This window comes from Penicillium hordei (genome assembly GCF_028827395.1).
Source record: "Penicillium hordei strain IBT 12815 chromosome Unknown utg000003l_segment0_segment0, whole genome shotgun sequence".
Taxonomy (NCBI): domain Eukaryota; kingdom Fungi; phylum Ascomycota; class Eurotiomycetes; order Eurotiales; family Aspergillaceae; genus Penicillium; species Penicillium hordei.
The window spans coordinates 4,017,417-4,029,431 of NW_026623144.1; the positions used below are offsets into that span (position 1 = coordinate 4,017,417).

The window sequence follows — 12,015 nt, forward strand, 5'->3', positions numbered from 1 at the left end:
AAGTCCCTCGAGGGAACTAATATGCCGGAGGCCGAGCTGATACGCAAAGTGCCAGCCGCGTCAGAGATTGCGAGGAAGATTATCAAGGCCCTGGAGAAAGGGCACACGTACATCACAGTGGACTTTCAAAGCTCGCTCCTTTTGAATAACATGCGTGGGCCCAGCCCACGCCATTGGTCCCTCTATGATTTCATCCTAGGGCTGATCGCAGTAGTGGGCTGGTGGTGGGCTCGACTGGATTTTGACAGAAGAATCCGGCGATATGGTCATGCTAAGGGCTATTCACGGCAATGATTCTCCATTTGCAAACTCTGTGCTATGGATGCATACGTATATGTCCTCCTGTCAAGGCGTCCCAAACGGGGCGCATGTATCATGGACCGTTCTACACAGGGCAGAGATAGGCTGTTCTCAGAGGCACACCAAGTACAGAGACATCCGAATCAAATTCTCGTTTACCCTGCAATGGAGAGGGAAACCCCTTTTTTAAAGACTCAAGGGTAGGCTTATCAACCTTACCTCACGTGAGTATCTCTAATACAGTAGTGCTTTTTGCATAATAATGAAATTTTATGAAATTTTAGTATAATTTATATACATTAGCCCAATTAGGATAGCGTGGGCCTTGAATTTAGACCAATTTGAAAGATTGACAAAAGATCCATGACGCCAATCATATATTCGGGATATCGAATTGATCGTAGAGCTTGAGCCTTACGATGAAGCTACCCAGAGCCCATTTCGAGACAGAATCTGAGAATGAGCGCAGGCAATCACCTTTTACCGCCCAGCATAAAAACCTTCAACTTTCATTTTAATCATGAACCACCTAGGGATCACAACTTCACCCCAGATTATATCACAGACCAAGGGGTGGATTCTCTCAGCTCGCAACTACATAAGTTCTCTCAACAATTAGAGACAATCAGTATCTACGGAATGACATTTGGAAATGAACTTTTCTGGCCACTGGAATCAAACGATAACCATCCATCATGGCCTGATCTGAAAACCATCGACATTGAATACATTCCCTCAACCCCGTCCGGGAAATGGATCTTTGTTGACCGTTCTAATCGCGATGAGGACGATCAATATAAGTCCACGGATTCAGATCCACAGGATGAATTTCCGGAATACGTGAGAACAGTAATCGAAGATCGCAGCGGCAAGCCCTTCCGAGAAGTCAGTGTACCGGGTCTCTTCAATGAGCTATATATGGCTGTGGGCTAGGCAGCATTATATATGCCTGAATTGGAGGACCAGCGTATGGAAACAGAGTCGGGAAGAGTCCATCATCGGTTCAGATATTCCACGGAAGGCGATATATGCGCATCGTGGTCTGACCGTCTCGGATTCCAGCCTGAGGAAAGGGTTCTGAACCTGTGGAAGCAAGTGGCTTCTGAACATACCGTCAAGATCTCACAGTCAAATTGTGCGATGATTAAGACGGCACGAACCAGAATATCACCGGTTGCGTTTTGGGGATGTTTAAAGGTTTACGATATTGATATTTTAGCTGTAATCATTTGAGGGTTTCGTTTTTTTTTTTAAATTTCAAACGGCGAGGTGAATCCACGGGTTCATGCGATTCTCGTTTCGACACCAATTAAATTTTCCAGGAAATAGAACACTATAAGATGTCTCTTCCTTTAGGCCATTCCCTGACGCGTACTGTATATGACCGATCACCATAATATAGGCTCTGGGCGTCACTGAAAGTTCCCCGTAGTCGACCTTTCGCCATATCGCACCCAGGTGATCCTATGAATGAAATGATAGAACCCCATTTGACCAGAAACTAAGACGAGACTCCTTATCTGACTATTTCCATATCAGCTTTAGCAGAGCAAGGGTCCACCTTCCGACTGTTCCGAAATTATTCGACCCTTAGCTTCGTTCGTAACGATCATCCCAACTTTGCTCCACTATTATTGAGTTCGGTTCTTGGAGCAGCATTCCGGGTGTTCCTGGCCATCCCGCGGCTCAAAACTGTAGCTTTGCTTCTTTGGATCATCAAAAGGAGGACAGAACCAGTATTACGGTAGCTAAGTCTAAACACATTGAGCGAAAGCACATGGGTATTTGAAAACAAATTACCCCCTAGACACACTCGTTTTCTTTCTCAAAGACTCGGTAATGGGCCAGGTTGAAATCGCCTAGGATTTAAAATACAACACGGCCAATCATAAATCTATATTGCCTCCAAAAGGAAACAATGTCTACAAGCATATAGCTTAGCGTTGCCATAGTGGGGCTATGAATGTGTATTTGAGGTAACCCACTGGACTGAAAACTCCCATTTCCAATGACGTTACCTTGGGATCAGCAGCCGTTTGCTCCCTGATTGGTGGGTCAACAGCCAAGATACCTTACGTTTCAAGTTTTATGGGATCCATTGGTTACTAACAATGCACTTCAAGAGTTCGCGGCCTTTTGTTACAGGGATGAAATGCGCGCGCGAGCCAACTTGTGGGGGCTAAAAGTGGCCCAAGGGACCTACAAATCTATGGAACTGGTTATAGCATCTGTTCGCTACGCGAAATTAACAAAATAAATACGGCTGTCTGTTTTGATTATCTTAAGGGCCCAAGTTTAAGTGATGCCCTACGCCTAACGTAGCCAAATATTGTGATCCGCGACTAAAACAGCGCCAACCGAGGGCGCAGCATCGTACATGAAGGTGGGGGAGGGGGCGGGGCATCAGTGTTACAAATGCTGGAAATAGGCGCCAGGGGATGCTAGCCTTATCACAAAGATTTCACTTAATAGACCGCAGGATCCCAAGAACGTAGTGGACAAGAGACTCAACCGATTTCAATTAAAATGAGTATCCCTTCATCGGGAGGCACCTTCTCCACTGCTTCTGAGACGGGAAGAATACTCACACCCACCTCGTCTCAAGATGGCAGTGGCAGTGAGAGAGGTTTGCCAATTCGGCAAGCCTTGAGCGTACCCAGAACATTGCCCATAGCTCAACCACCGATAAGTATCTTTCAAAATCTGCAACCAGATCAAACGTCATCGATCACTACCCCTCGACGAAGCTCACCAAATTCACGATTGAGTCCCGGTCGGTCGCCATCCACGTATGCTGATCAACACAATGCCTCCCCAAGTCCAAGGCCGAGACGCATACACCCTTGCCGTCCGAGGCGAAGTACCGGGGAAAACGCCTCTCGGTCATCAAGTACCAGCCAAGTCGGTAGGGGATTGAGTAGCTCAAGCCTACAATCTGTAGCTGCTTCTGTGCATACCGAAGACATACAAGTTCCCGGAGCCTTTCCAGCAGGTAGTGCTAGTACCTCAACGGTTACTTCATCTCATGAGAATGAGGACGAGAACGAGATGATATCCAATGATATCCGGGACGAAACTCTTCCCCCAGCCCCAATCTACAATAATAGGCTTCAGGATGGACTGAAAGCCGTTAAGGGCCACCTGGGCAGTCTCGCCAGCGCAATGCGTCTTTCGGAATTGACACAAGATCAATCGACAAGCTTGTACACTCTGTATAAGCGTACTGAAAAGATGAGCAGATTCCAGTATCCGGTCACACGTACTGTGGGCTTTATTGGAGACTCTGGAGTTGGTATGGAAATTTTGTGGGCATTCTCATATTTGGGTTCCGTCTCTAATGTTGATACAGGCAAGAGTTCGCTGATCAACTCACTACTTGACCAGAAGATAGCACGATCCGTATGTGAATGCTCTCATTTTGGTTCTCCGTTTATCCTGAAATTCCTTTCACTGACACCTAATTTCAGAGCAGAGAGGGATCTGCCTGTACCTGTGTGGTGACGGAATTCCGTCACACTAATCAAGACCATACCGGTCCATTTAGCATCGAAGCAGAGTTCATGAACAGAGAGGAAAGGAGAAACTTACTTGAGCATCTCCTACTAGACTTCCGAAAATACTACGTTAGTTCCATCTACAGGGAGCTTCAGACAATCGAGGAACAACGAAAATGCCATGATGCAGCTGTTAAATCATGGGAAACACTTCACTCGCTTTTCAAGACTCAGCCAAGACTTACAATTGAGTTCTTATCAAATGAGTCTGAGGGTGCGCACTCTGAGATCCTTGCGCTGCTGGAAGGCTGGGCATACGCCGGCTTAATAAACCGACAAGGCGGGTCTGATGCGCTCGAATATTCAGTCATTGCCGGTGACGTTGAAGAATGTAAATCTATCCTCGACCATCTTGCTGCTGATAATCCGGAGGGCGGTGGCCCTGCATTATGGCCTTTTATCAAGTTGATTAGGTTCGCTGAGCATTGTCTTCTATAACTAGCTTTGATCTGATGCTTTTGCAGGGTATATCTCAGTTCACCTATCTTAAAGACTGGATTGGTTTTGACTGATCTGCCTGGTATATGTTGAAACTATATAGAGGTTCACACATTGACCTTGACTAATACGTTATAGGACTCCGAGATCTCAATTTTGCAAGAGTGCGAGCAACTGAGAGATACCTTGCCCATCAATGCGATGAGGTTTTTATTGTGGCAAACATCTCTCGAGCTGGGACTGACGAATCTGTTGGTGACATCATGAGAAGATGTAGACAGAATCAGCCTCGAAGAATTATTTGCACAAACTCAGAGGTGTGTATAGTTTCTCTAAGCTCACCCATTTATTTCTGCACAAGTCCTTCTGACTGTATCTATAGGATGTTTCACCAGAAGAGGTCTCCCGTGAGCAAGGGCCAGACGGCCGACGCATCCGGGAAATGAACAAAGACCTCGAGAAGGTCAATGCCCAAAAGATGAAGGCTAAGTCGCAAAGAATAAAATCACAGGGAGATGATCGGCTCCAATGGTCACTGAAGGAGTCGGAACTCAGGTGACTATCGCTTTCCCTCATTGCCATGACCCATGTTGACTCCAGGACAGTGACCAGGTAGACGAATTAGGCTTTGAGTAAGTCAATGCCTTGGTCCTCAATTATACCAACTTTAACACTAACTTGTAACGAAGCATTAAGCGCTTCCTCATCAACCGGCGAAACCTCAACGTTTCACGCGAGCTTCGCAGGAAATATGACGACATCCAGGTATTCTGTGTCAGCAACACACTATACTCTGAGCATCGGAACAGCGACCCAACCCAGGCAGATAGGTATCTCGAGCTGACTGGTATACGAGAGCTGCGCCGCTATTGCCAGTTAGTCCCAGCTGAAGCTCAAATGCGCGCAACAACAGCGTTCCTAGAAGATGAAGTCCCGGCAATGGTGGGCTCAATTCGTCAATGGGCACTTTCCGGTACAGACCCAGTCACTGCAGAAAAGGCTGCCCAACTTCGCCGTGTTTTAAGTGATTCTCAAGATGCTCTTCGTCGGGTATGCCTAGAAACAAGAATGCTTTGAATGGCTCGGGCTTCTTTTTCTGATATTTAACAGGATTTCCAATCGTCGGAAGACCATGTAGCTTGCATGTTTCGAGACTTAAGAGAGCGTTTTAACAATTCTATTATCTTCTGTATCGGTAAGCAAAATCACCTCGCCTTACCTTCGCTAGCTCTGAAATCTTCATAAAACAGATACGTCTCGAGCTCAGTGGAAACAAGAAAGCCTCAACATCAGTCAGCGCTGGGTAAAGGTAATTCTCACCTTTTGGCAGATATTTTGAAGAATATGTCGCACATTACTGAATGATCTTTTAGTGGCACGTCAGTTCATACGCTGCATTCTGTCGACACTATGGTACGTGGAGCACGGAAGCACAACGAAATGAGCGGCCCTGGAATGAGCAATTCATGCAGCGAACTCGTGAAGCATTGGATCCCGCATGGGAAGACATAATGGATTGGCTGGAATCAGGAATTGAAATTTTGACTGACGGGGTTGACCTGTCGTTTCAACTACTACGTTTCAAGATCCGAGGCAAGTCGTTATTCTCTTTTGAAAATACTCATTTTTTAATGTTTCGTTCTAATATCCTGCATATTTACAGAGCATCAGCATCTTGCACCCCACGCGCTGCAAAACATCATTGTCAACATGGGACATAGACGAGAGAATATCAATACACACATCAAGAATGAGATGAGAAACCTCATCCTAAAGACACAGTATGGCAAACCTCACCTGAACATAGAGTGAAGCAACGGGTCTAACAATCTCTCAGAATTACCAAGCGTGACATGCTAGAGCATCACACTGATTCATTTATCTCGATGCTCATGGAGCCATGTTATAATCATTGTAACAGTGAGGGAGGTACGCGAAAATTTTAGTTGGCAACATCATCTTTAGTCATTAACCGTATATCAGGACCAGGTTGTGACAAACGGCGAAAGAGTCACATGGAAAGCCACTTGAGAAACTCCAGGTTATTTTCCAAATACTCTACACATGCCAAGAATGTCTACGGTGGAGTCATGACCGAAAGCCTCAAATCACTACAAGAAAAAATCGATAACCAGATAGAAGGCATAGTGCTTGACTTCCACGCCGTGGTAGTCGATGAAGGAGAAATACCAGAGGCGGAGCGGGCACCTTCACTGGCGAATGAACTGAGATCCCTCATTCAGAGTGGACAGGCTACTATTGATGATACCAAGGGATTCGCCCAACAGCTCAATGGGCGCAGTGACTGAATAGCGGACCTTTTTTTACCGGAAACTAGTGTTGCTTGGGGGAAATGCAGGTCGGAGAAGACTTCAAATTATAACTCGGCGAAATAAATTCTGATTGAATCCAGTTGTTGGCTTCATGTGCATGTAACGTAAAGACAGCCCACGATATACAATATTAAATACCAAATAGAGGAAGTTGTGCAACTAGAGCTACTAGTCGTCCTTGAACAGCCAGCAGGGCAAGGATACTCCGAGTCATACTGCCACAAGAAATAAGGATCGGTCTCATTAACAAGAAATCACCCATAAGCCGCGACTGAGTCGGCGGATAATACGAAGCCTGAATGATACCATGGACGAGATACGGACATTTCCACAGCCCTTTTGGATGAGTGTGTCCATTGAGGTTCCGTAGATGGATTATCTGAATCCGGCCCATCGGATTGCGGAGGCGCACTTGTTATTGTTAGCTGCTTTGGCACCGGCGTATAGAGGCGCCAAGGCAGTTTCATGTAAGTTACCGTATCATTTAACGTATGATGACCCTCACAACCTAAAAGAATACGATAAGTAAGGCCGAGCACCCTCATGTACCCGTCTAAGCAGCTCTAGTCACAGGTGTAGCAAGGTCCACGACAGCTTAGATGGAGTGATGAGATGTTGTACATTTCAGATAAGATGAAAAATGGTACAAACACATTGGGGCTGGTATCGCGACAAAGCTGAATATCGGCGGTAAATGCAATGCTCATTCCTCTAATTCCAGCTCCGGATATTGTGGGAGCTGCCAGGTTTCCTTCTCATCCTTCATCAGCGCCTTGACCAGGCTATCTATCTTAAGCTTCGACAGAATTGCCAGAGCAAAGTAAGATAAATTCAACCCAAGCTTGGAACGAAAGATAGCGAGATTCATGGGAGGAAGTTGCTGAACCTTTTCCACGTAAGGTCGTAGCACCGTTTCATAAGATTCTAGCGCTGCGCCGACGTTGTCTCCATGTCTCGCGAGTTCGCCCGCAAGCACGTATGCTCCAACGAGTGATGCCGTGGTTCCAAGCCCAGTTAAAACACTCGGGCAGTATCCGGCATCGCCCAGCAGAACAACTCGCCCTTTGGACAATGTGTCCACTTTGACCCGAGTAACCGAGGTCGTGTAGAAGTCATCAGTAGTCCGCATCTCGGCAAGTACTCGTTTGCTTTCCCATCCGAAATCCTTATATAACGTTTCCCATAGGTCTTTCTGTTTCTCAACTGGCTGTTCAGCCATCTCCTTTAACTCCTCGGTAGTGGATATCGTAAGCATGGCTTGTGTAAAGTCCTTGTGCGCGCAGCGAAGCGACAGCACTTTGAGCCCTGGTAGAAGACAGCTTTTTAACAAAGTACTGTTGAGCTCTTCCTCTGATTTTGGCATATGGAAGTATGCGACCGAGTAGCCCGTATATTTGAGCGTGGAATCGCAGTCCTTCTTGGGCTCCCATAGCAAATGCCGGGTCAGGGAGTTCTGGCCATCCGCACCGACAACAAGATCGTAGTCGTCTGAAGTGCCGTCTGAGAATACGACGTTGACTTTGGAGTCAAGCTGCGTAAGCTCAATCGCATGCTTTCCGAAAAGGTACCGCAGCCTCTGCAACTCCTTTCCTGAGGTTTTTGTAACGATCGCTTTGCTCCCTTCATATAACACCGCTACCAGGTCCGCCCTCATGATCTCATATTCGCTCGTCACACCTTTGTAGGCTTTACCGGTTTCGTTGACGTTGAATCTCGCCCACTCTCTGCCTTTCGTGTCAACGAAAGTCAAAGCTGTCTCGTGTATGCTTTTTGCTCGGACCGCATCGATCAGTCCCAGCCTCTTCATCAGCGGGGCACCATATGACTTCAAATCAAGCTGGGTTCCACCGGTACGGAACTTGGATGCTCTCTCGACTATAGTGATGTCGTGACCTTGTTTGGACCGCACGAGGAAGTTGGCGAGGGCAGTGCCGGCGATGCCAGCACCGTTGATGAGAATTTTCAGAGGCATTGCGGAAGAGCAATGAGCAGGGGCGGTGGATGAGACAACCAATTTCTTCTCATTTGAAAATTTGTTTCTTTGAATCTTAATACCATCAATCATGAGACGCCTTACCGATGTGGTGCTCTTTATACGCTCGCCAACGGATGTATGCGACGGACGTAAGCCTCAGGGTCTTAGAGCGGCTGTAACAAACCTACATAGTAACGGACGTAAGCCTCAGGGGTCTTAAAGCGGCTGTAAGCAGAGTGGGTGTAACAAACCCACATAGTAACGGACCTAACCGATCCTATATGCGCATAAAAAAAGAACATGTGTAAAAATCACAAAGAACGATACTTTAGTCTAATTTAAGTTCTATTTATAATTTCGTCCCGCATTACTCGGTCTGGCTGTATGCTACTGATGTTCCCACCCTTGGACCTACTATAGGCCTCCTGCTCAACTATGAGATAATAACAGCATAACCGAATGCCTAGTAGGCTACGAAAGCCCCAGATCAGGCAGGAAGGATTCCAGGTCAAAGCCCCAAAGCGAGTTTTCCGGCACTCCATCCAAAAGTGAGGAAGTGGACGCCCGCGTCGTCGTAATACGGCACGGGCTCAGTGCCGGCTTGAGTCTGCAGCAGATCATGACATAACCGAAGGCTATCCCTTGCTCCTTGTGCAATCATAAGCTCACATGGCACACCTTTTTCCGTAGCTTCGGCTTGTGCCAATATCATACTCAGAAACATGTGAATCTTGACATTGGTGTCGCCTTGGTGCATCCTCGCCACCGCCAAAGAGATCATATCCCTCACGGCTTGCTCGAGAAGCTCTCGGTGCTGGGCATTGCGATAGAGCGTCCCCTCTCGATACTGCACTGAGACTTGTGAAAGAATCTCGCGGCCGATAACAGATGTTGCATACCAGAAACCCTCGCGAAACAGGCCCCCTCCGGTAGCCATGATTCGTGAGAAGCCGTCGTCTGGTTCGGGAGAGACGATGGCCATAGCAACGTCTAGGTTAACTTTGAGAGAATAGTAGAACAATGGGTTTGCCTGCGCCTTGCTGGCAAATAAACAGTGTAGGGGAATTAGAAATCGGCGTACGAAAAGATCGACCAGATTCCTGTGAAATGGGGTCATACCAGAGTTGATGTTCTCTTGGCTGAATTTCCTGTATGCGTAATATGACTCAGTCACTTCCGAGCTCAGTGAAAGCGCGTCCTGGTAAGATAAATCTGCTTTAAGGCTGCTAAGTAGCTGGAGAATGCGCAGGCGTGTCGGTATCGAGTCGAGAAGGATAAGCTGTATTGAGGAAGTAGTGTAGGTGCTTCTCGGATGGGGCACCAGCTCGATAGTCGACTCATCAATCTCATCGTCGTTGTAGTTTGAAGGTGCCTCGGTATCAAAATGGTCTAAGGAGATTATGGGCGGCATCGCCGAGTCTAGGGACGACTGTATTGCCATCTCGAGCACAGTAGCCCATAACCGCCTTCGGAGTTCAGCCTGTAGTAACGACATCGCCGGGAGGTGTTTGGGATCGTGATGAAGCCCTATCTGCATGGCCATACGAATTACCGACCCCATCGACACCCAAACTAGGTCGCCGCTAATTGAGAAGATCTGTCGTGCAAGGATCACCAGGCAGTAGACCTGGAGCCCCCTGACGTCCAGGCGATCTTTTTCCAGCGGACCGGAAAGCCATGCCTGAGCAGCATGAACCCATTGTTGTACCTTTTGTCGTAGACCCATGGTGGCATTCCCATGGTCGTGTAGACTTGACCCTATGCTTATTACCAGGAGGATCTGGAGACACTGACTGGCCGTGGCACTCTCTGGGTTGTCCCAGTATCTCTGATACTCGGAACGAAACGAAGGCATGTGAATGATCCGATACACCGACTCGAAAGAGGTACAGTAGAGATCGACCATAGTGTCTGCCAGCTCGCGGGAGGGGGGGGCGAAGATCAAAGCCAGCTCCTCCGAGAGACTTGCTTGGTCGTTCCATCTTAAGATGTTTTGCGAGCACTTTAGACTTTCGCAGGAGATCCCCAATCTCTTCAAGCAGAGATTCAATCTCAGGCCCATGGAAGGAGTTCAGCTTGTCGTCGTCGTCTGTTTCGCCGTAGCTAGCAAAGGGGCCGCCACCAGCCGCAGAATAGCAAGCCATGATAAGGTCAAACTGAAGTAGAAGTCAGTGCAAAGTAGCAGAAGGGCGACGTAACTATAGGGCATACCTCATCAGCCATACCCACCCAGTAGCTCCATTTTAAGGTCCTTGTCTTGTAGAGGCTGACCCGTGTATCTTGATGCACCAGTTGGCGACCAATCAATTCCCCTCCAGGCTCAAAGTGCACTGGTACGGGACTCGTTGCCAGAGAATTCTCGAGATGCTGTATCCGTTGTAGAAGAGCATGTACACTTGGCTGCTCATCTTCGGCACGGGTAGTTCCTGGGGTCTGAGCTGTGGTGGCTTCTGTTTGCCCCGCGAGTGTTAGTGCTGGTGTGGACTGTGATATATCCGCTCTGGCGACGAGAGGCCTGGACGTCACGCTGCCCTTTTTGTTTACGATTCTATGTGTGCGAGAGGGTCGGCTTTGGGCACGGGAGGATGGGGTATCAACTGATGAGGAGACTGCTGTCCGACCCTGCGTACTACTTTGGACGGGGGATGTCTCGGGCGCATCTCGAAAGACCTTGTGCACACACTGGATCGCGACGGAGACGCAATGTGAGCACGGATCTTTCCGATCGCACTTTATCTTTCGTCGCCTGCATTCCAGGCACGAGAATGCCGGTCTTCGGCGCCGGCGAAGTCTCTCCATTGGTGGCGTGCTGGAACTTGAAAAAGCGGACAAAGACGGCGCTGTTCTCGGCCGTAAGAAATTTGACTGAGGTGAAGAGATGGCTTGTGCCGTAGGTGCGTTTGGCGAGCTTAGTGGGCGTCTGGCAGTCACAACATCGATCTAAATCCTCTGTTGGAGGCTGTGCATACGGTTGGGGCACGAACAGAAGATTGAATTGAGCGTGCCGGATCCAGTCGGAGCTGTCAAACAAGGGGCCCCTGGTCTGACTGGCTTTGTCCATGTTTACTGATGGAGCCTTGGGAATGGCATCACGCAGCGAAGCAGGGAATCAGTCTCCGGGGCGGTACCCAGCCAGCAGCAAACACATGGCAGAAATGCGCTTTCTCGAATCTTTCATAGTGCGCCACAGTAGTCTAAAAATAGGGAGAAAAAGAGGTATCTAACTCAGAAGAGATTCTCTGGGAACGCTGATAATATAGATTCTATTTATGATCCTGATACAGGAAATCGCTGAATTTGAGAGACACGACCGTACAATCTGGACCCCACAACCCGTCTTTATGTCATAAAGTTCCATGTCAGATATAAGAACGACTTGAAAGGCTATATTTACGGCTCTCCATTTATCCGTGGA

At 47.8% G+C, this 12,015-nt stretch overlaps 5 protein-coding genes across 5 annotated transcripts; 3 read left to right on the plus strand and 2 right to left on the minus strand.

The window, feature by feature from the left end:
- Positions 1-21: 21 nt before the first annotated feature.
- Positions 22-294, plus strand: N7537_006739 (short-chain dehydrogenase; the record flags this gene model as incomplete). Its single annotated transcript, XM_056897796.1, has 1 exon — positions 22-294. The coding sequence occupies one exon, from the start codon at positions 22-24 to the stop codon at positions 292-294; it is 273 nt and encodes a 90-aa protein (XP_056753581.1).
- A 645-nt stretch (positions 295-939) lies between these two features.
- Positions 940-1,233, plus strand: N7537_006740 (uncharacterized protein; the record flags this gene model as incomplete). The annotated part of the gene is made up of 1 exon (XM_056897797.1): positions 940-1,233. One exon carries the CDS (start codon positions 940-942, stop codon positions 1,231-1,233), a length of 294 nt encoding a protein of 97 aa, XP_056753582.1.
- A 1,593-nt stretch (positions 1,234-2,826) lies between these two features.
- On the plus strand, positions 2,827-6,637 carry N7537_006741 (uncharacterized protein; the record flags this gene model as incomplete). Its single annotated transcript, XM_056897798.1, has 14 exons — positions 2,827-3,592; positions 3,650-3,699; positions 3,768-4,267; positions 4,319-4,374; positions 4,431-4,609; positions 4,675-4,847; positions 4,898-4,924; positions 4,982-5,342; positions 5,403-5,487; positions 5,543-5,601; positions 5,666-5,705; positions 5,956-6,073; positions 6,130-6,221; positions 6,276-6,637. 14 exons carry the CDS (start codon positions 2,827-2,829, stop codon positions 6,599-6,601), a joined length of 2,832 nt encoding a protein of 943 aa, XP_056753583.1. The 3' UTR covers positions 6,602-6,637.
- Positions 6,638-7,328: 691 nt separating this feature from the next.
- On the minus strand, positions 7,329-8,597 carry N7537_006742 (FAD/NAD(P)-binding domain-containing protein; the record flags this gene model as incomplete). The annotated part of the gene is made up of 1 exon (XM_056897799.1): positions 7,329-8,597. One exon carries the CDS (start codon positions 8,595-8,597, stop codon positions 7,329-7,331), a length of 1,269 nt encoding a protein of 422 aa, XP_056753584.1.
- A 511-nt stretch (positions 8,598-9,108) lies between these two features.
- Positions 9,109-11,661, minus strand: N7537_006743 (fungal specific transcription factor domain-containing protein; the record flags this gene model as incomplete). The annotated part of the gene is made up of 4 exons (XM_056897800.1): positions 9,109-10,564; positions 10,611-10,756; positions 10,812-11,282; positions 11,332-11,661. 4 exons carry the CDS (start codon positions 11,659-11,661, stop codon positions 9,109-9,111), a joined length of 2,403 nt encoding a protein of 800 aa, XP_056753585.1.
- Between the last annotated feature and the right edge of the window lie 354 nt (positions 11,662-12,015).